Source organism: Argiope bruennichi, chromosome 5 (genome assembly GCF_947563725.1).
Source record: "Argiope bruennichi chromosome 5, qqArgBrue1.1, whole genome shotgun sequence".
Classification (NCBI taxonomy): domain Eukaryota; kingdom Metazoa; phylum Arthropoda; class Arachnida; order Araneae; family Araneidae; genus Argiope; species Argiope bruennichi.
This window is the reverse complement of record NC_079155.1, coordinates 131,836,318-131,859,252: the sequence shown is the minus strand read 5'-3', so window position 1 is coordinate 131,859,252 and position 22,935 is coordinate 131,836,318. Positions and strand designations below refer to the sequence as shown.

The window sequence follows — 22,935 nt, the reverse complement described above, 5'->3', positions numbered from 1 at the left end:
CTGTAGTAAAAATAAAGTTTTTTTCTTTAAAAAACTTTTTTTGTTTCTTTAATTTTTTTTATAAATATTTAAATTAAGGACTTGAAACTTTCAGCAAATGAAATGTTGCATGTAAAAATTTCTTAATAATGGTAAGCATTTTTTGATGTCAATTCAGTTAGTATGTGGTTAATATAACTTCTTTCTGGATCTGGTGCGAATAATTCTTTAGCTATTATAAGCAAAACATCAGAAAAGATTTTTTTTATGTATCTTTATTTTTTTTTATACAGAATGTACATATATTTATTGCTGTAGTGTACCAGCTGACTGGTTGAGGTATGAATATAACTTCTCTCACTCATATAATGTTTATACAAATACAAAATTTCTATACAACTCTCTTGCATATGGTCATCATAAATGTATTTTCACAGTTTTCATAATAGTAAACATGAGCATAGGCAGTCATGTATTTGCGGAATGCACACATATTGGGGGTGAGATAGGAATTCATTTCTGTTTAAGAGTTGAATATAGGTGATGTGTTTTTCAATATCCTTGATGGCCATCTGCAAACTTTAACAGAAATTCTCTTCATCTGTGTATAATCCATATTTAATGAAATACCAATTCACAATGGCACAACAAAGTTTCGTGAAGGATAACATAACTACTGATATGCATAAATGACAATGGCAAGTGAGGCACGATATCGACAACGAACTTTTGAAGTAAGCGCTAGAATGATTCACCATCTGAAACATAAGAGCTTTGCATGGTGTGGTTTTATAAATTCGTATATCATTAAATATATTGCACATGTTATATATTCTATTCATTTTTGCTTCATTTTCTGACAACCCTGCCTCTCCCTCCCGTCATTCGATCTCATAATCTACTGTTGGAATGATTTCTTTCAGTAAACTCGATTGACCATTCAAGTTTGTGAACGATTTTTTTGGGACATCCTATATTTATAAAAGCTATGTCACAGACTAGTTTATGAGATTATAAATTGAAGTGGTGGTTATAATCTTTTTTTTGGAATGTTACATTAGATATATTGACCTCAATTATTATGAATTCACAATTGTATGATAACCGTCATTTTGCATGCCGTGCAATTGCTTGTTTTCCCGCATGTAAATGCAAGATAAATATGAATCAAAGTTTAAATAAGCACAGTGCATTTAACATACCATGGCAAGTTTGAACCGACCTCAAGAATTATCTATTAGAAATTTCTTCCTCCCCCCCCCCCCAAATTAAACATTTCAGTTTAACTTTTTTATATCAAATGTTTTGCGTGGTACCTCTGTTACTGATAGTCAGATTTTCTCTGGTGCGAATGGAGATGACTAACATATTAAATTAAACTGTGCGATAAAAGCATCCGCGAGGTTTCGAAATAACCGGGGAATTTTGCAACGAAATAATTTTCAAATTTGATTAATCCATAATGACATCAGTTGCAACGGTACATTTGTGGCGAAGACGAATTTCCGTTGGAAAGTCATATCATATGTTTCTAGAATGTTGAAAATTGTATATATATGTATTTGCACATATTTCTTTTCTACTTAGTTAAGAGTTTTGGCAATGTTGCTCTCCCCTCTACAGAAAGTTGAATCGATCCTCGCGTTAATAATTATTTGACAACATTTTGAAAGCTATAATATTCAACATATACTGAACGTACAACTTTGCAATATTTATATATCATGACCATCTTGTAGTCACTGCCTGACAATTTGATTTTTCATTTTGCATGCAATACTTTTCCACCCTCTTTTGAAATATATCACATGTAAAGAAAATCTTCCAGATTGTCTGTAAAACTTTGATTCAGAGAGCTTCGAGAATTGTTTGAAAAAAAAATATCGTCGATTGTGATTTCATGCTTCAGATTGTAAGTACAGGGAAAGGAAGAACATTTCACTGCACTTCTGTCGGCAGAAGTTTTCCTTCTTCTTGAAGCCTGAAACAGAAATGAGAAGGAAAAAAATTGTATTCGCAGTAATATTGCACGTGTAGATATGGTAGTTTAGGAAACTAAAAATCATCCTGGGAGAAATTGAGACTCTAATATAAGTTCTGGCCCAAAGAAGGATTGGAAACATAATTTGGATTGAAGAAATATACAAGTAACCAAAAATATAAACAATATGAAATTAAAACCTATTATTGAAACAATCTAAAACTAAAATTATTTCTGAAACGAAACTAAATTATTTCGGAATCGAAACTAAAAAGTAAAAAACACCACATTGTATTTGGACAGCGCAAATGCAGTTACTACTAAAACACAGATGAATCTAGACAATTAGTAATAAAAAACAAGTTAAAAGGGAAAAAAAAATAAAATAAGAATCCGGTCTGAAGACTTTCTCAAGGGTCACCCTCAGGCAAGGATTCAAAATAAGTAATTTTTTTCTGTGAGGAATCGAATTTTTGTCCAACAGTATTGACCCCCCGTGACCCGAAAATCCCCTGAAATTAAGGCCTAAGAGATACACCCTTTTTACAGAAAAGAAACAAAAAAATAAATTAAAAGAATATGACCATCAATAAGCAAAAATACAATAACATGAAATAAACTAAATAGTAGCTCTCATAACCAATTCTGAAAACAAAAAGGAAAGCACATATCAGCAGCAGGTAAAAAAAATTTTTGAAAAAGGGGACCCATCGTGTTTATTCTTGTTTCCTGCGCCCTAAACTGTTTCTGCTAACGCCATTCAAGGTAAAAGTAATTGGAGGGTCTCAACGCCATCTATTGAGTTAGTTAATACGCTACGGAAAGTCTATTTTTTTAGGCAAAGAATTAAACCCAAATCATATCTTTTTTTTTTATTAAAATACTAATATTGCAGTAGTTTCTGGGAAATTCATTATTAGTTAAATTTTTAATGAGATTATTTGTTACTTCAATATAGGAAATTTTGTTATTACACACTCTTTTAATCCTGTTGAATTGTGAGAAAATTACATTTTTGGAAATTTTGAAAATTTTAAATCCAGAAACGTAGCTTCAAGTTGATTTTTATTTGCTTCTGTTTGAATTAAATCTTTTGGATAGCAATTAGTCACAATATTGGTACTATCAAAGTTTATCAAAAGTAAGTCATCAATATACCTCCAACCGTTTATTAAATTATATTTAATTATTTTTTTTTCTCATAGTAATGTAAGAAAATATTGGCAAAAGCACTTGAGGAAGCTGTTCCCATTGGAATGCCCTTTACTTGTTCATAAAAATTAATCCCATTAAAAACGTAATTTTCGGTAATGTTAAAATTACATAATTCTTGCCAATTATTTTTGGTAATAACACCTTCATTTAAATATTCGTCATATATAAAAGTACAGACATGCATTAATTTTTCATGAGGCAGCTTGGAGTATAAATTTTCGAAATCCTAAGTATTAAGTTTATTAATGTTGTTATCTTTAAGAAAATCCAAAACGTTTTTGTTACTATTGATTGTAAAGTTATATTCTTCTTTGATTTTGTCCAGAATCATTTTTAAGTATTTAAAGAAATGTTTTCCCGTATAGTAATTATAACAGCCAGTGCTACAAGTCACAAATCTGAATTTTAATGATTTTTTATGAAATGTAACTGTTAGGAACAAATAAGGATAGTTTAAAAAGCAAGTCTTAATTTCGGTTTTTTCTTGCGAAAGCTAGCATTCTTTTATCTAATTCCTTTCTCTCCGTGTTCTTTAAAATATAAGTTGTATTAGAGTTATATTCATTAATTAATAGTTCTTTATAATAATATTTACAAATTAAACAGAAATTATATGCTGATTTATCTATTACTGTAATAACAAATTTTTCTTTTAAATTTTTTCTTTCTTTTTTTAATGTTTTGCTAAAATAAATCTCGCGTTCTTTAGATCTGTCACTATCTATATTCATTTTTGTTTTAATTTCCACTAAAATTCTCACTTTTCATTCTCCGAAACCTTCCGCAGGCCAATGGTATTTTCTAGATAATTTAGAAATAAAAATATCCAAATCTTTTCCAATAGAAATTAAGATTTTATTATGGTTTATTTTCTCTCTTAATCTAAATTTAGTTCCTCTTTCCATTAACTCTCTTAAAGAGCTGGATGCAATGATTTTTAAATTACCTGTAATAATAGGACCTTTATCCACATCTATAAAATCTTTAAAGCTTTCTTTGTTACAGTTACAATCTGTTTTATTTATTTTATCTAAATCTTTGATATAGTAATTATAATTACAAATTTGTTTCCTTAAAGTTAATGTATAACTAAACACTATTGAAACAGTTACTTTATCCGATAAAGGAAAAAATATATTATTATTATGTACAATATTAGGTAATTTTAGTTTTACGAAGTTAATATTCAAAAATTTTATCACACAGAATTCTTTGTTTACATTATTTTTATTATTAAATAGTAAATCATTTTTTCCAATATTAAGCTTACATTTAATTAGATCAAGAATTATACATTTAGTGTACGAATTTTTAAACTTTAAATCCTCCAATTTATTATTTATTAACCATTTCATTTTATTATTTCTAAGACCAAAAATATATTTCCTAATTTTGCGAATGTTTTCACTATTATGTTTCAAATTACAATAATTCGGAAATTCCTCAAAAATAATTTGAAAATTGCCACCTTCCCCTTTACCTCTTTTAAATCTTTTACTGTATTTTTCTTTATTTAGAAAATCTTTAAATATATTAAATTTTTAATAAATGCAGTTATTGTTTAAATCTCCGTAACCTTCCCCATTTAATTTACTATTAAGTTCATAAGGAAATAAAGTTTTTAAGTTACAAATAAAAATATTTTCTAGGTCTAATCTCTTGTTTAAGTGATTACCATTGTCTTCTAGAATGTAGGTATTAATATTATTAAAGTTATGGTTTTGAAAGTGTTCTAGTTCAAAGTCAGTAGTCTTATTTTTTATAAAGATTTTAATATCAGATCTATGGTTATTAATTGTTAAATTGAGTTCAGTGTTAGTTTGGTAAAGTCACAGCTTTCTCAAGTGCTTTAGCCAATATTTTCCTTCATTATTACGAGAAAAAAATAATTTAATATAATTTAATAAACGGTTGGAGGTATATTGATGACTTACTTTTGATAAACTTTCATAATACCAATATTTTGACTAATTTCTATCCAAAAGATTTAATTCTAACAGAAGCAAATAAAAATTAACTTGAAGCTACCGTTCTGGATTTAAAAATCGAAATCGCTAATGATGAAACAATAGTTGGCATCTACGATAAAAGAGATGAATAGAACTTAGCGATGAAAGAGATGAATAGAAAATAACGAAACTGTGAAATTATCATTCTAATCTAAAGTCTAAAATTTTCAAAAATTTAATTTTCTCACAATTCAACAGGATTAAAAGAGTGTGTAATAACAAAATTTCCTATATTGAAGTAACAAATAATCTCATTAAAAATTTAACTAATAATGAATTTCCTAGAAACTACTGCAATATTAGTATTTTTATTTAAAAAAGAAAGATATGATCTGGGTTTAATTCTTTGCCTAAAAAATTAGACTTTCCGTAGCGTATTAACTAACTCAATAGATGGCGTTGAGACCCTCCAATTATTTTTACCTTGAATGGCGTTAGCAGAAACAGTTTAGTGCACAGGAAACAAGAATAAACACGATGGGTCCCCTTTTTCAAAAAATTTTTTTACCTGCTGCTGATATGTGCTTTCCTTTTTGTTTTCAGAATTGGTTATGAGAGTTACTATTTAGTTTATTTCATGTTATTGTATTTTTGCTTATTGGTGGTCGTATTTCTTTAATTTATTGTTTTGTTTCTTTTCTGTAAAAATGGTGTATCCTTTAGGTCTTCATTTTAGGGGATTTTCGGGTCACGGGGGGTCAATACTGTTGGACAAAAATTCAATTCCTCACAGAAAAAAATCCCTTATTTTGAATCTTTGCCTGAGGGTGAGAAAGTCTCCAGGCCGGATTCTTATTTTATTTGGTTTAATTTGGATTCTATTTTTCCTTTTGACTTGGTTTTTATAACTAATTATATGTATATAATGTAAAACATATTTTTAAGCAGTTTCGTGGCCGAAGAGAGAGACACTTTGAATTTCTAAACTTCGCTTTATTCCATCACGGGAGACGTAATTTATGTGCAAGAAGCGAGGACGTCGTTCACAAGCGATACGAGAGCGAAAGGAGATATGTGTCCCCAATGATTTGATACCGAGAGATCCTGACAGGGATTTCTTTGCACATGTTGTTTTAGGTCAGGGGAATGCAGGTGTCTTTTAAAAGAATTTGTTTAGCTTGGTAGATATTTATCCCTTCACTTGGAGCATGTGAAGTACTGATTAAAGCAGTTTTACAGAGCTCAAGGATCATTAATTGAGTAAAAGAGGTGGAAATGGATCAGGAAATAAAGAGAACATTTTAGAATAAAATTAATATGGGCTAAATTAAGATAAAAATTTGGAAATTAATTAGGATTTTATTTAGATTCAGAGATATCATTACATATAACAGGCGGTTTCCAGATTTTTTGTAGGTAAGAATATCAATATGCGAAATCATTTCAAAGATTATTTTGGTTTTATCCAATTCATTAAATATTTAAAAAATAAATAAATTCAATCGTTTTTTTAATCACTTATGAATACTCCGTTACAGTTTTCATTTGTCTGTATGCCAGGAGTTTTTGAAATTTGTTTGTTCATTGATGAGGTCATAAGTAGAACCCTTTGAACCCTTTTTATTTTTAAATGTTTACGATTATATTTTTGAGAAAAAAATCTTCTGATAAAAAAAGGAAATAATTTGTGAATTAAAGACTAAATCTAGCTAAGACGTTTCTAAATTGATACACTTTCAAAGAATTCAAATATGTAATCCGCGAATTTCTTTAAAATTGAATAATTTCTCATAGTAGTACAACTTTCATGAATATAATTATCCGTCAGGAAACCAGTTGGTGTTGGTTTCTCTCTTTAACGATGAAACAATTTACCACACCCTGAAAAATAAGGATGCATTAATAAATTAAGTGAGGCGTTGTGATTCCAAGAAACAGTTTATCAGCGGATCATCGTTTTTCATGAAAACAGGACTCGTACAATCTGACAAAGGGCCTGAGAACCATTTATACACTTTAAACTGTTTAAACCTATCAAACTTGTCAGCACAAATTAATTGTAAAAAATAACACTTCAGTCAGAGATTTTTACGCTAAACAAAATTTATCAATAGATCGGAAATAGGCTGTTTAGAATGGCCTCCTCGAAAATGGAATCAGGAAAAATTGTTGTTTATCATTTATTAATTTCACTTCAAACGAGTCAAATATGTCTTTCCAAATGGCAAAAGTACATCAAAAGTAGCTTTTGTAATGACTATCGATCAATCTCAGAGAAAGTGCTAAATTATTATTGTGAAATGCTATATTTACTCAAGGATAATCCAAACTTCCTTTTTTAAAGAGTCAGTCATTATAACTATATTTTTGTATCAGTTGTCAATGATGGCAAAAAAAAAAAAAAAATACAAGATAATCGCATGGGCAATAAATATTATAAATTAAAGGATATTGTAAATGACTGTTTTTACTATTTTGTATACACATTTCGTTGAGTATTTAATTTCTACAACCCAACACAAGAAAAATTTTTTTTTTTTTTTCCTCGGAAGGAAGACTAGGAAAGTTTAAATTAGCGAAATTTTCTGAAGTGTTTGCTGCTTACATTCATTCATCACATAAAATCAGTAATATCACTGTCAGTGAGAATAGGTCCCCCCCCCCCCAGACCATCTTTAATTTCAAAATCAGTTCACCTCTATCGACAAATGGCTTAGAATCTGTATCCGATGATAATTAGGATTGGCCGTATGGAAAAAAAAACTATGAGATGTATCAGTACACTAGCTTAATATAAATTATTGGTATACAATGTAAATGCTATCGATGTATTGAGTGGAATTTAATCTTCATTGCCAATAATCGGGGTTGTTACTATTCATGGCATTTGTCATAGACAAGCCCGCTAACGAAATCATCAACTTTAAGCCGAGGTTTTAGCTCCTCTTGTTTCGGTAGCGCCATCTCGGGACAGGAGTGCGTTTTAGCTATTCTTGCATCACAGCCCTTTTCACGGGGCGGACTTCATTCACTCATCCACTGATCGTAATTTAAATCTGAAAACGATCGCCTCTGATCCAATACACCAAGTGGTATTGTCCCGACTTGGAGGACTTTGGGGGCTGTGACAGAATTATGCGTGAACTAGTCACCATGTACACGGAGGCTCTAAGGCCGGTGGGGCTCGAACTGACAACCCAAGGGATGCGAATCCAGGGTTATACCAACCAGGCTATCCCGGCCTCCAATAATCGTTATTCTGAATCGAACCTAGAAACCTATATGAATCGAACCAAGAAATTTCATCTTAATAAAAAGAAAGGCAATTACTCTGGTAGTCGATAAGGGCTGTTGACCACATCAAAAGGTACAGGTCGATAAGTCTTCCTGGGTGAATAAGGTTGAACGAAAGCCACTTGGAAAGATGGGACGGTCGTTGGAGTTCGGTACCCGAATTCCTTATTGGCTGGAACCCCATTCTTGGAATGGTTCTTGGCGCTAGAAGAATCAGAATACGAATAGGAAGATGTGGAAGACGACTCAGAACAGGTGGAAGGGCTGCTCTCTCGGTGGCTGTAAGAAGAATCCCGACTGTCGTCTCCACCCCTTTTGAAGAAAAATAAAAATTTGGGAGTTTTAATTTTAAAATTCGAAATTTTAAAAAATTTTGCTAATCTTTGGGTTTTTTTTATTTATATTACTAAGAGTTGAGTGAATAAACTGCAGTTGTAAATAGTATTATTGTTGTGCTTTAGATATATTGATGTAATGTTTTGAATCAATAGGAAGACTATTTTGAGATAGACCACGTCGTTATGAACTTAGTCAAATGATCAGGATGACGCTCCATTGTCCATATCATCATCTCACCTTCATGAGAAGTCATATTTCTTGTATACTAGACCCGTTTGGACAGTGGGTCTTTGTCGAAGTTGATACCGAAGTGAGGCCTCAGCTTATTAATAAAGTATTTCTAATTTGATAAATGTATTTAAAAAGATTTTTTTTTCTTAATGTTTTTTGGTAATCCGAAAAGTTTCATTTACTTATCACCTTAGAAAAATAAGGACTAATTTGAACTTGTTTAAATTAAACGAATTCTCTTTTGGATTGATTAAAATTTTTATCATCTCCATTGCTAAATGGAACAGAGCAAGCATTGTAGATCAAGTCATAACACAACAAATGATTGATTGAATAAATTAATCTTATACTATCTCTAGAGTAGAATAGGTGTATAATATAACGTAAAGATCACATTTTTACAGCTTGATTAAGAAAAGAATACGAAAATAAATTTCGAAAGTCAATACTTTCTTAATTTATTTATCACCTACAAGTTATATATAAATATGTATAATTATCACAATACATTAAACGAAATAATTAATCTTGTTCAATTTGTTGTGGAACCTTATCGAATAAAAACACGATTACCTAAAACAACTAATGCAACAAAAGCAGGAAACGATAATTCTAAGAATAACTCAAAGTATATCCAAATAAATTTGCTAAAGTTATTAATTTAAAATGTACATTCGATATATAAATAGTAAAAAAAAGGGAAGTGCTTCTAAAATCTAAGGTTTAAAAATCAGGCTTATCTTAACTGCAAATTAATTAAATTTTTAACCTGCTATTATTGAATTGCAGATCTGCTTAGCTTTCAACTGTGTAAAAAAAATCTACTTAAAAGCAAATAATTTTTACTTTTACTTTTCATGAAAATGTCTTAAAACTGAAACAGATATTAAAATCTATTTCTAAGTAGAATTAAGAATTGATTTAAATAATGTTAAATAAATCGTTATAAAAGTTTTAAAAAATTAATCTTTATATCTCATGCAGCGAGGCAGAAGAAGTAATTATATTAATCTGTAATATCTAACTGTAACTATACTGACATCCTATAATGAAGAAGCTTTTAACAGTATACATCTGCAGTTATAATAAGATTATTATCTGATTGAACAACTACAAAAGTCTGTTTGATTTCTAAATCGAGCGTCTATTTCAAATTACTATTTAATCCTAAACAAAAGTTTTCTAATTGTATGTTGTTTTTATAATATTCTTTTTTTTTTTCACTTTATCCCAGTAGGCGATAAATTAAAAAAAAATAGTATTGTCAAGCGATTCGAATTCATATTGGAAATTTGAAATTCTTAGCTCAGGGTTCTTTGTATCTCAACAAAGAGAAATAACAAAACGTTAAAACATCCATCCCGTAGGTTGGTTACTTAAAAGTTAGTTACCTATTTTACGTAACCAATTATAAAGATTGAGGGGGGGGGGAGGTCCTTCAGGAAGGAAGGAATAAGAAAAGAAATAAACTGTCAGCTTTAGAATTTTTGAGATATCCTCAAGGGAAAAAGACTAAATATTAATAACGTCTTCATAAAGAATTCTGAAAGCGCGCCAAAAGTTCCGAGATATTACAAACAAGCAAAACAGAAAAAACCGAATTAATAAATGAGGACAAAGCTTATTTCAAGAAGAGATGCCTCTTAAAACGTGAAAGAATTCTTATAAAATTATTCGAAAGAAACACTGTAGACTGCGATGGTCGTTGGTAAAATCTTTGCTTTGGAACCGGAGAGCTTCAGATTTGAAGGACCAACTCCATCGAATGTAAAAAGGTTTGTTGAAAGTTAAATTCCTCCAGGCCAGGTGATATGAGTGCCGTCCTCCTCGCCATTTGATTACAGCTCAAAATTGTGAGGTCTGTCTCAAAATAGCCCTCACGTTACTTCAAAGCGGGGCATAAACGTTACTGACCTGAATCACAGAAAAATGAATAACTTACTGAGCTTGCTTGAGGTGTCTCTCCTCTTTTCTGACGATGTCCATGAGCTGCTTGTAGATGTTGGTCTTCCTCCTCTCTTTCTTCTGCGGGGCTGGTGTAGGAGAAGAGCTAACGTCCCCATCGTTCGCCTGGTCCGAAGTTGTCAGACGCCCATCCGGACTGTTGCTGGACTCTTTCTTCAGACCATCCAAGCCCAACTTCTGCTGTTTCTGCAACCACGTGTCCACCACTCCATTGCTCTGCACCCACGCACCGGAGTCGGGGGAGCTCATGACGGAAGATAGAGACAGCCGACCTGAAAATAAAAATAAGTCTCGAGTGCAAACTATTTGAGATGAGTTCATAATTTTTTTTGAGGAGGAGGGGGAGGGGGGAATAGGATTTGTCTGAAGAGATTGGATTACCCGAATTTCATCCAAGGGGATTCAAGATGTGGAGACGTCTAACCGGAACCAAGAAGTAACAGTCGGGACTTTCCCGTCTGATTGGTCGTCTGTTTGATTTATTGCAGACAATTATCACGATGTCTGTCAATTTACTTTAATCATATTAAAAGGATTACGAAATGTCACTAAGATTATCCACTAAGAGAGAATAAATATATTCTGTGTTCAGAAAAAAAAAAATCTTTCAAACGAGAATGCATCAGAAAATAAATTATAAAGATTTGAATAAGTTAGATTTTTTTTTGAATATGAATTAATTTAAAGATACCAGGGCATTTCAAAACTACTAAGAAAAATCAAACTAATTGAGGATCTTTCCTTACACGTTAAAACAAATAATCTAAAATAGGTTTTTATCCCCTCTAATCCATGACGTCTAATCACTTGACGCAACTTCCAAAATATTAAAATAAAGTTGTCTGCCCAAATTTCAAGTTAAACAAGTTACAAAAAAAAAAAAAAAAAAAAAACGGAAAAGCAATTACGAAAATTAGTCAAAATTTTGTGTTAATACAGATACCATTCTGGATTGTTGCATAATTCCATTAAGAAGTTGTTTACAATGTTATTGAAAGTCAGATAATCACTTTAACAATTCTCCCCTATATGAAAGAGCTCATAAACTTCAAATTTCTCTGGTCAAATTGTGGCTATCAAAATCATTGTTCATCTCCATTTGTAAGAACAATTTTAAACTTACCTTTAGCCGAAGGGTGCATGTTTGTCTTCATTACGGAATCCTCAAGCAGAGCGGGTGAGCTTTGCCAGTGACTCAAATGAGAAGAATCTGTCGCAGTGGGTCCTTGTCCAAATCGAAACTGCTTCAGGCCCAACTCAGACACAGTTGTTGTTCTGTCAGGATTGAAAAACGGAGATTGGGAATCTTCTCTGGATTTGGGCTCTGTGAAGTACGCCTCATCATCGAAGTCATCTTCGCCATCCGACTGAAGTTGCTTCATCCTTTGAAGCTGCTGCCTGATGGAAATCTTCTCTTTGTTCCTCCTTTTCCTCACCTCATCTTCTAACATCTTTGCCAGCTCAAGATCTCGTCTCCGACTCAGATCGAAATCGGAAGCAGTGTCCCTCTTCTTTGAGTTTTTGAGTCCAAAGTTTTGCCTTGAAGCATCTGCGATGGCATCGAAACGTCTTCTCATGTCATAAACTCTACCTCTGGTTGGAGGAGAGCATTCTTCGTCTTTCACAAACCCCCCTTTATCAGGGTTATACATAATCTGGCCATCAGTTGAATAAAACGAGAAATTCGAATTTCCAGAATCAGATGATTTCATTTGTTTTCTCATGTGATTCGCTTTCGATACTAATATATCACCCAGAAAATCCCCAAAATGATTTTGTACCATGAGTTCGTACTTTTTCTTATCGGATAGCATTAGATCCGAAGAATATTGCTTCCCTCTTTTTTGAAGTCCGTACTGTCCAAAAGTCCAGTTAGAATCTGAAACGGTAATGTCTTCTTCGCTTAGATATTTGTTTCGTTTGCTTAGAAATCGTTTGAAATTGTGACCCGGACAGTTGTCATATGTGGGGTCATTTCGCTTCGGAATCTTTTTCTTACTAATTTTCGTACTGTCTTTCAAGAAAGAAGGTTGAGTGGAATTGGCTTTTATTTCTGAACCAATCGGCCTCATATTCGAAAACATAACACTTGGAAGAGAGAATCGGGTCGAAATCTCCTCCAAACCTGGTCTCATTCGGGGCACAATGGCTTCCTCACTGTCCTCGCTGCTGACGTCCGAGTCGTCTAGCAAATCTTGTCTCGGCGTCCAGTGACTGTCACTCATGCTGCTGTGTTTGAAACCGTCTGCACCAAAGCGGTCGTACCTGTCATAGTCCATATCCGACTTTCTCCGAGATCGGTCATTCATTCCGTTTCGCTGCTGCAGATTCTGCTTGTAAGCAGAAAAAGATTCTGGACCGTCGTCGCTTGTGGAATGATTGCTGCTTCCCATGCCATCCGATCCGAGTGCCTGCCATGCTTCTGAAGGAGAAAATTTTGGCACCTCCGGAGGCTTCCTTGGTAAAACAGGTCTTAATCTAAAATAAGAATAAATAAATAAATTGCATCCTGAACTTTTCTTTTGGAATGACGTTATAGTAACAAATCAAAAGAGAAATGGACAAACGCTTAGGATGAGATATTCAGAAAATTGTAACGTCATTCGAAAAAAAAAATTTCAAATATTTCATGACTTTTTATAATAATATTTGGTTAAATATAAAGAATATCATAATTTATAAAAAGGAAATAATTCCGCATTTGTTTACATTTTCATTTGATGCAACTTTTAAAAATGTCTAAAGGTTAATAAACACTTTAATTTAAAATTGTTTATTTCGAACTCGCATTACAGCAAAGTTATCTATGGTACAAGATAACTAGATGAGAAAACTCGTGGAATAAGTGAGATTAGTTCAAGTGTGATTTAATATATATATATATATATATATATATATATATATATATATATATTAGGAACATTTGATGACATAAGATGATTTTTTTTTAAATAGCAAATCTGCAAACTCTCCATTAGATGAAAATTCGCCTATTTCGTATCTAGAAGATTAAATAAGACTTATTATTATTATAATTGAGAGATGCATCCTTTTTATACAAATCTAAGATTCTATGGCCTTTTCTAAAAGTAACAATTTAGTTTTTTTTTTAACTATTCGACACAGTTTTGATGATTTTACTACATTAATATATTTTTCATTCTATATTATCTATATTAATATATTATTCAATCTGTATTATCTGCATTAATATATTATTCAGCTTATATTAAAATACTTTTTAGTCTTCCATCATTACAGTTAGTACTGTAACAGTATCTGTAATAGCAAATTCGCACATCGGGATACCCCCCCCCCCGCCCTCTCACTCCAAGACCTTGGATTCCGGGCATTTTGCTAGTCCAGTCAACCTACATTTACGCTATTGCTCTGAGCCTCGTATGGGAATCTGAGTTGCCCTTCTCTAAAAGATATATTGGAAAACAATTAATGCCTTTCATTTTTTTTTCCCTGAGCCATTAACCAAACATATTGAATGAATTTTTGCATTCAAAAACGACATTCATAAGATTTTGATACAAAATGTCTCATTAAATAAAACTCATTTATTTTAAGCACAACATTTGTTACCTAATAAATGAACGAAAACTTAAACATTAACATACATTATGTCTAGGGATTGCAATACCGGTATACCGGGATACCGAATATCGGTATTTTGAGCCATTTGTACAATTTCGTAATACCGGTATTCACAAGTTTAAATACCGGTTTTTCGGTATTTACTAGAAATTTTTAAAATTGTCTCCACTATATGTTCAGGTATCGCGAACATAGCAAAATAGTATACGTTTTTGTTTTTATGTCTCCCTAACGGGCGAAATGAATTAGTCAATTAATGGCTTAAATCTAAATTAGCGAAACATGGATTATCCCTGAAAGAAAATATTGTATCCATAACAACTGATGGGGCAAAAAATATGAAAAAAGTTGGAAAGTTGATTGGTGCAAATCAGCAGTTGTGCTATGCACATGGAATTCAATTAAGAGTAATAGATGTATTATACCAAAAAAATAAAGAACAGAAGAATCCAAATACTGTGGATATAGAAATTTCGTATTCCAACTGTGAAGAGAGTAAGAGTGAGAGTGATATTGACAATGAAGATAATGACAATGTAATTGTTGAAGATATTGCTAATGAGGATGAAATATTAACCTATCAAGAATTGCTTCCTATAATTTATATTCGAAAAATTGTTAAGATATTTAAACGTTCTCCTATAAAAAGGATATATTACTATAATATATACTAACTGAAAATAAAACAGAATATATGTTAATATTAGATTCTAAAACACGTTGGAACAGTTTACTCCTAATGATGGAACGATTTTTGAAACTGAGAAATCCAATCCAAAAAGCAATAATCGACTTAAACCTGTAAATTAATTTTTCATATAGTGAATTCGACTTAATATCCAGAACTATATCAGCTCTACTTCCAATAAAACTGACTATTGAGGCATTATGTCGGAGAGATTCTAATTTTTAACAGCTAATGCAACAATAAATTTCATGTTGCAGTCACTGAAAGAACAGTACACATCACTATCTGAAGAATTATATATTACATTGAAAAATCGCACAGAAGAAAGGCATACCGAAATAGAAAATGTCTTACGTATTTACATAATTATAATGATTTTAAAAATGAAAAAGAAGAAAAGAAAATAACCAATTCAAATCTGATTAAGTTTAGAGTAAATTTTCTTAAAATTTTTTACCCACAAACCTATCCACATTCAGAAGAATTTGGTTCAATTATCGAAGATTATGATGTCACTACTGTCGATAGTGAAAAGGAATGGTAGTGGGACAGATGCGTAAAACCATTTGCGTACGGATCATAAAACTGTTAATCAGTTGTCTCGTTTACAATGCGGTTGTGTTACTTACTGATAAGGGCCAGTTCTAGAAGAGGTTACAACATCTTAAACGTTATCTAAAAGTGTCATATTTGGCGAGAGTTAGCCTGATGTTTGACACAATTTCGAATACTTAACGATACGTTCATTAATATAATTTCATGCGTTTTAATACTATAGGAGTAATTTCCACTTTGCTTTTTATGAAAGATGGATTGCTTTGCCATGTATTTATTTAAAAATGTAAGATAAAAACATTGAGGAATGATATTTCTACTCATATAAATAGTGTACCCTCTTCAAAATAATAATCATTTTTTCTAGATTTCAGATATAAATGCATTACTTTACATCAATATAACGTTTTGCATTAAACGAAAAAGTTTGCGTTTCATTAATTTTTGATTTATTTCTTCTTCATTCGTTTATTTAATTCAATAATTTCGAACATTAAAATATGTTATTTAAATATAGGCACTTAAAAAAGTTGTTTCTTAAATTTAAAGTATAATTAAATGAGGTTAGTGGTATTGGAATGATTTGTAAAGAGGGAAAACTTGCAAAAGAAATTCTTGAAATTCCGTAAGTAGTAAGAAAAGCTTCCAATTACGGATGTTAAGTTTTCACGCTATATCAATTTTAAAAAAATCAGTTTCCAGAGTAGAAAGCCATTACAAATTTAAAATTTTCTGTTTGTCATCGTAGATATAATTTAAATATTGTTACATTTTTTTAAAAATCTGTACTCTGATAAAGATAAATTATTTGTTCATTGTATGACTTTGCGTTTTGTATATGAAATATTGTAAGTATACGGTGTATAAAATAAGCAACTTACTAAATCAGAAGTATATTAATATTTTGCTAACTGATCATTTGTATCTGCGAAAATTTGTAGGAGATATTAGCTGAATTCAAATTTAATTTTCTTCTAGTTGCACTATTTATTAAACCATAATACAAATCTACTGTTAAAAAATAAAATAGAATTAAGAAAAATGATTTTTACATTAATAAATGTAGTATATGTTCTTCAGTAACTTTAATTTTATTGAAGATCGTTCTTATATTTACAATAAATCATTAAAAATAGTTTTGAATGAAGTTCTGGTAATACACTCTTCAACAATATACATCTACACCTTAATTAAAATGTTTACTGATTAGCTATGCGTTTTATCCATATTTTAATCAATATAATTATTTCTTATTTCAGAAGAATTTATAGCTGTTTTAAACCTTCCAGGGGCCCTGAGATAATGCAAATCTCAAAGCAATTTTTCTCTCCAAATTTTTTAATTGATTTTAATTTAATTTTTATTCAGCAATTTTAAGTAGTAAATTTTGAAAACTGAAGTCGTAATATTATGTCCCTTTCTAAAAAGTCCATTTCAATATTGTACAAATAAAAAAAGTGCACAGTCAAAACGTAAAATTAATTTTAAGCAAAATATCGAAAACAAAAGACAACTTTATATAACACTCTAAACAATATTGTAAAAGGAGGAAATATGAAATATATTTTTTTAAACTGTAAAGATCCAATTTTTTAGAATTATAAAACAGCATAACGAATAACTTGTAAATGGTAATTAGGAATATAACTAGAATAAAATTCTAAAATTAATTTAATAAATACTTGATTATGACTTGAATAAATTGACTGCAGGGCCGTCTGTCATAAATGAAAGTATAAAACTAAATACCTTTCTACAACTACTAAAAATTATCAAGAGCTGAGGGTAGTTTTCTTTGTTGCTTTTTTTAACTAATCACTCTTTGTTAAGATTTGTCATTTAATCAGACTCGTCATATCTAAATACTTTTTCATCCAATTAGAATATTATGTTAACTTACCTGCATATGCATTTTGCGATTAATATTTATCATAAGTATTCTTTATAAGCTTCTTATGCATTCTACTTTCAAAATTTACATCATCAATGGAAAAATAAGAGAATACAGCGTTTAAAAATTATCTAAATTTGTAACAATATCACAAAAGATAAAAGAAATCACACTAAGAATATTTTAAAATAATATTCAATACATTGCGATATTATAAAAATCAAATAAATAGTAAATTCGGGAAAAGTTTAAAAAATGCTTTCTTACGTATTATTATTCCATTTTCAGTTGTAATGTTCCATTAAAATATCCCGAATTTTCTTTTTAATTCATAAAATAAAATAAGGACTGATTTAGGAACTTAAATAACAAAATACCTGATAACATACGCGCGCGCATACACACACACACACACACACACAAAGGAGGGGGGAGGGGAGGGAATGGAAAAAATTGAATTTAAACACGGAAGCATATACTTTAAATTTCACAGGTATTTCCAAAATTTCGTTTAAAATTATTTAAAAATTAGTGTGGAATATTCAGACTTTAATCTAGAAGTTTTAATTAACAAAATAAGATTTTCTTCCAAGAATAAAAGTGAATGTATATATATGCGTCTATCAATCTATTTAAAATATCAACCACTGGATGTAGATATACTAAATTTAACACACGTATGTTTGGGAGAAAGAAATGTGCAATTCTGTGCATTTAAAAATATTAATACAAAAAATAATGTTATCTCTAATGTAAATTATCTTAAAATTTTTTAAACAACATTCATTTTATTGGTTTATCAGTACTTGCGTATTTTTATTCTGTAAAAAGAATACAGATCTTAGATAGCATGTATGTTTTATAGTTAAGATCTTCCGTTTATATTTACGTATGAAAAGATAAAGTTTTCATATAAACGAGAAAACTAGATTTTTAAATATAAGATAAAATGTATTTTTATAACTATATCAGGCTTCTTAAGTTATTTATTTCATGTGTATATGAATTATTTATTTGATTACCAGATTTATCAAAAGTTTTGAACAAATTTAATTTCAAATAGTAGCAAATTTATCAACTGTTAAATTCTCTTATTGACTTGTGTGTTATTAATTAGCTGAAATGCACATTTAAATAATCCACTTATCTTAAAACAATTGGAATCGCTTGTGATGGTAATAGTTCAGTTCAGATGTTCCTGTTCCAGATTTTCTTTTAAACTTTATTTATTTTCATTTGAGAACTATATTTAGCATACTTTGACTGTGAATGAATAATGCAGAGAATGGATATGATTTGGAAGTAAAAACTATTTTTTTCTGTAAATTTTTAGAAAGTTATCAAAGTTATCAAATAATTCTCTTATTTTTTGATAAATTAAAATTCTAATTAAAAATTCAAAAAAATCACTTTCCTACCCTCCAAAATATATATTTGCCAGATTTGATAGGCAGACGGCCTGGTGTGTACAGAGCCAGCATATACACATAGAGACAAAAGTTTTTTCCCTGTGTTTAAGCATCAAAATTTAGTTAAAATACCAATACATTTTCTCGCCAAATACTCTTGCCAACAGATAACATATATTTTAGCAAACCTAGACTAATTACTCCCTACCCCCTTTTTTCAAAGAGCTACGCGTGATTTATTGGCTTTTTTATGAGCTGTACGCATCTGTCATACAGCCAAAAGGAATTGTCTCTTGAACAAAAATTAGAATTAGCGATAAATAAAAGAATTCAACGAACCGAAATACAATGCAGAAATCAGCTATATCCAAAACCATCCGACCAGAAATCGATTTGTTTGAAGATGAGGGATTTAGAGGTAAATACTTGGAAAAAGTATATCGCGCATTGCTAACAGTACCACCAACTAGCGTAGATGCCGAAAGAGCGTTTTCGACAGCTGGTAATTTTTACACAAAATTACTTTTCAGGCTTAATGACAGTACAATTATGTTTTTTAAGATCACATTTCAAAAATTTGTAATAGTATCACAGACTGAATAGTGATATTTACACTTTTTTTGTGATTTAAATAAATAAGATATTTCTTTACTTTTTTGTAATTATATACTGTTATAATTTATAAGTTACAAATTATTTTATGTGATATTTACACTCTCTAACAAAACTGGCAAATAAAACAAAAAAAAAACACCTGTGTTTTCTAAAATTTCTAATACCGGTATTAAAACCGGTATCCCGGTATTAAGATTTAAAAAATACCGAATACCGGTATTGAAATTTTGGTCCGGTATTGCAATCCCTAATTATGCCTCTTTAATGATAATAATTTTTTAGCATTCTATCTGTTTGTTTGTCTGTTCAATACAAATTTTGCAATCGATTTTAAATTAACTTCTCGATGAATGAGAGAAACTTTCGACATAGCTCAGAACTGGATGATATTATATTAACTGACTTTCTTATCTGTTCGGTATGAATTTTGTTAGTTGGTATAACTTATAAAAATGTTAGTTTAAAATCGGTTGCAAAATTTCTCACACACAAGACTGAAAAGTAAAAAATAAGAATGTAATTAAAGAATATTAATACATCACATTTTCGAAACCGATTAACTAAAAAGTATAAAATATTGCTCCTCATTATTTTATACTTCTTAAGAAGATATAGTTTCTTTAAGAAGATATAGAGGAATTATTTTTTCTGCATAGTGATGTCAAAAGCAATTTTTCTCTGAAGTGACAAGAACTTATTCAGAATTTCAAAACAAATTATTTTAAATATGTTTCAACATTATCGTAAAATTAAATATGATCTCAAATTTTCAGATCTAAATAAAATTTATAGCTATTGCTGGCGGGAAAAAAAGCTTACCTTTTTTTATTGTTTTTGGGGATAGAAGGCAAACAATTTTTTTTCCAAACAAAAAGTCACAAAACTTATTCTTGAAAGTTGTGAAAATGTAAAATAAAATAATAATAATAATTACTGATATGAAAATTTAAGGAACGTGTGACCGATATTCCGTCATATACTTAATACTTTTGTATGACAAAAAAAAAAAAAAAAAATCCTTTAAAGCATTTGCTATTTTTTATAAATTTTCATTTGCCATCTCTTTTGGAGTATGTTGAGAACCTTGATTTAGAAAGTGCTGGTTACATGCATGGTTTAAGTATGCTTTATTATAACGCATATTTAAACCATGCATACAAAATTTCAAATGTTACCTGACATCGATGGCAGAGTCTCCATCCTGCTTGTGGAATACGCTCCTTGACAAGTGGTCCCATTCCTTCTCGGCCTTTTGCTGCTGCGTGGGGGTGCTGTTCCCGCTTGGCAGTCTGAAGCGACGCCTGCCGGGGGAAAACCTCTGCAACGAAGGCACTATCTCGTCGACAGCCGTCTTTTCATTGGACTTCCGCTCTTCAGAGTCTTTTCCAACACAATCCGATTTCAGGAAACCTTCGGAATGTGTCGTCTCAACAGGTTTTTCTGTAGGCTTGGGAACGGGTTTGAAAGCCCCAGGATCTGAGAAGTAAAATTTTGGCGGCGAATTCATCTCTTTGGGTTTGGAATCAGAATCTGGAGAGTTCGATGCCTTTTTTTCTTTTTCTTCATGGGAGGACACATGCTGACGACTTTCGGCGATCTTTTTAGTGACAGCTTGGATCTCTTTCTGAAAAGGATCTGGTCTCTGGGGGAGGTAGGAAGGTATTTTGTTTTGATTGTCCGATAATTTTTTACTGTCGAACACAGTGGTTCTGGAGGCTGGACGTTCGTCTTCTTCGTCTATTCGAATATCTCCTGTGCTTCTACAGTTTCTCCATTTTTCCAAAGGATGAATCTGTTAAAAAAAGTTGTGAAAAATAAAATGAAAGAAACTTTTGGTTTTTTATTAAAAAGAAGTCATGCCGAATTTTTCCAAAATAAATTTATGGTAATGAGAATACCTAATTGATTAAATTGCATGCAATCATTTTGATTCCAAACATTTATTTGACAATTTTTTTTTGTTGTTGTTATTTCCCGAGTTTAAAATTCTTTCTTTTAATTACGGGCTTATATTTTAAACTTCTTCGGAAAAATAATAATATTTTTCGCTGTACTGTAATGCTGTTGAGGAAAGAATTTCGCTTGTTAATTTGTTAGGAATGCTTTGTAAAAATTTACATTTTGTTGTGGATTTTTTTGCACTTATCAGCTGAGTTACAGCTTTTAGATAAGACTGGATATTTTGCGAAAACATATCTGGAAAAGCTTCCTCCTTGTATATCAGGATTAAAGATATTCCTCGAAAATGTTTTAATCTAAAGGAAGGTGAGATTTGAAGAGCCCCGCAATCAGCCTAATTTGATTCCTGATTTTTATGCGTTTTTCACCTTCTGTAATAAAGGCGGCAATTTCATTCCTTTGTTCTAAATTCTTTGCGATTGTTTTTGTTGGTTCGATTTTCATTCTGTGATAAATTTGTTGAAATTCTTAGATTTTATCTTCTGACCAGTTAATTTTGGCTGGACATTTTTAACCAATCAGCTATGTCAATTTTTGTCATGCTTTTGAATTTAAAAAGTTGTATCCGGAATTTTGAAGGAAACAATAAGATAAAACAATAACGAATTTTTTTGGGGTGGGGGGATATTGGACTGTTCCTTCAATTTAAAAAAGATGATGAAATAACGGCAGTTAAATTGATGACTCGAAAACCCACCAGAGCTCTGGAAATTTTTGGTAAAGAGAAGCCGCGGTGAGGATTATTATTATTTATATATTTGAGAATTTTTCTTTAACTTGGAAACTCTTCCGAAATGTGGTGTACCTGCCTCCTGGTGCATCATTATATTCCAAACAGGATTCCACTGAAGGAAAATTCAATCCCCACTTCTATGAAGCCAGTCCTCGCTTCTACTTGTGACAACTGCGTGCTACTTATATCAGACTTCTGTATCCAAAATAATAATCTGACCTCGTATTGCACCCGAGGACTCGCTTCTTTTTCAATGCTACATCCCTTCCTAATTGCTGTGGTATTCCCAACGCCCCTTTATTCTACGTTTATGATGAGCGCATGTGCCAGCCTATCATGTGACTCCTTTGACGATCCGTGCGCTTAGTCTTCTGAGAGCAAATACCTTGTATCTTATTATTTGCTTTATCTAATCAAATAATAAATAATTTCCTTCTCTTTTGATGAAATAGCCATTATTATAAAGGATTTTTTTTTGAGTATTTAAGAGATTTTATAAGATTTATTTCATTCAGATTTGAAGTGAATA

The 22,935-nt window shown here is 30.9% G+C and overlaps 1 protein-coding gene across 5 annotated transcripts in view; it reads right to left on the bottom strand.

Moving 5' to 3' along the window:
• Window positions 1–264: 264 nt before the first annotated feature.
• Window positions 265–22,935, bottom strand: part of LOC129969040 (uncharacterized) — a 123,308-nt gene continuing 100,637 nt past the window's right edge. For all 5 annotated transcript variants that reach the window (XM_056083444.1, XM_056083443.1, XM_056083442.1 and 2 more), the window contains 5 exons: window positions 20,890–21,506; window positions 12,077–13,431; window positions 10,931–11,225; window positions 8,455–8,730; window positions 265–1,960 (listed from right to left, as the gene is read on the bottom strand). In XM_056083444.1, the coding sequence (XP_055939419.1) occupies window positions 1,918–1,960; window positions 8,455–8,730; window positions 10,931–11,225; window positions 12,077–13,431; window positions 20,890–21,506 (2,586 nt within the window). In that variant the 3' untranslated portion in view covers window positions 265–1,917. The remainder of the gene's footprint in view (window positions 1,961–8,454; window positions 8,731–10,930; window positions 11,226–12,076; window positions 13,432–20,889; window positions 21,507–22,935) is intronic.